The 1,230-nt window shown below is 43.6% G+C and overlaps 1 protein-coding gene across 1 annotated transcript; it reads left to right on the top strand.

Moving 5' to 3' along the window:
• Positions 1 to 171: 171 nt before the first annotated feature.
• On the top strand, positions 172 to 785 carry LOC119588275. Its single transcript, XM_037936971.1, has 2 exons — positions 172 to 189; positions 369 to 785. The coding sequence occupies exons 1-2, from the start codon at positions 172 to 174 to the stop codon at positions 783 to 785; spliced, it is 435 nt and encodes a 144-aa protein (XP_037792899.1).
• The last annotated feature ends 445 nt before the right edge of the window (positions 786 to 1,230 follow it).

A 1,230-nucleotide genomic window follows, 5' to 3' on the forward strand; every position in this document is an offset into this window, starting at 1 on the left:
GCACCTTTTATGGTGGTAACGAAGATGTGAATTTATATTTTATTTTTTAAACACAAAATCATGTAGAAGAAAAAAAAAATCATGCTCACAGTAAGAAAAGCTTGATCAAGGCTTCTAGTAATCCATGGGAAGCAACGAGCAGTCATACGCGACAAGTCAGAACAATTCAACATGAACTCTGCGTGTTCGGTAGTCGAATACATCTAGAATAAGGTGCATTGCTCTCGTTGGTGATATTACGTAATCCGTAATTTATGTAAACTATACGAATAAATACCCAAGATGATCCTGAAAGCCAAAGACGAAAAGAATCTGTACATTAAACAGTGTGGAAATTGAAGGTTCTTTACATTTTCTGTTCCTCGCAGTTTCACTGTGCCTCCTTGCTGGCCCTGGTGTGCGCGGCGACAGCAGCGAAGCTGCAGGGCTACAGTGCCGGAGGTAACACCGGCCTGGGAATCACGCTTGGCCAAGTGCATGGAGGCGCTGGTCACAGGGGCGTTGGAGGCGGCAGTGTGGTTCCTGCCATCTTCGTCGGTTCTGGCGTGATTCCTGAGAGTGCCTTTGTGGGTGCCGTCGGAGGCGTCATCAGCGGGGAATACAGCGCCCCGAGCGTTGTTGTCGCTCCTGTGGCTGCTGGAGTCTTCGATGCTGGTGTCGCTGGAGGCTTTGACTCTGGCGCCTTGGTAGAGGGGTACATCCCACCAGTTGCAGGTCCAGAGGTCACAGTTATTGATGTCCCACCTGTTCCTAACAACGCATACATCACTCCCCGAATCAACTAAACTCTACTGGGCTCAGACGCGGGTATGGTATCAATGGTATCGTTTCAATAAAGTAAAAATCAAGTATAATATTCTTTTCCATATTTTTTTCTCTCTCTGCATACACACGTGCAGATGAATACAAAGGAATCCTTTTGCTAGGTAGTGATGTTTCTTAGTGTTACATATCCTTGAATAATGCAACAATATCTACAAAGTAATACTTGGAATTTCAAATATGCTTCGTCTTTCAAAAAGGTATTTTTAAGAGCATGAAAATTCCAAAAATAGTTTTTCCATATACTGAATATTTTACATGATAATTCTAATTTTCGGAGATGGGTTAATCGAGTGAGTTTAATCTAACACCAATTACAAATCAAACTTTGAATTACGAACCACTCTTAGGTCTCCAATAAACTTTACATGAGCGGCAGAGGGAGGGGGGGGGGGCAAAAGGTTCGTC

This window comes from Penaeus monodon, chromosome 23, assembly GCF_015228065.2.
Source record: "Penaeus monodon isolate SGIC_2016 chromosome 23, NSTDA_Pmon_1, whole genome shotgun sequence".
Taxonomy (NCBI): Eukaryota; Metazoa; Arthropoda; class Malacostraca; order Decapoda; family Penaeidae; genus Penaeus; species Penaeus monodon.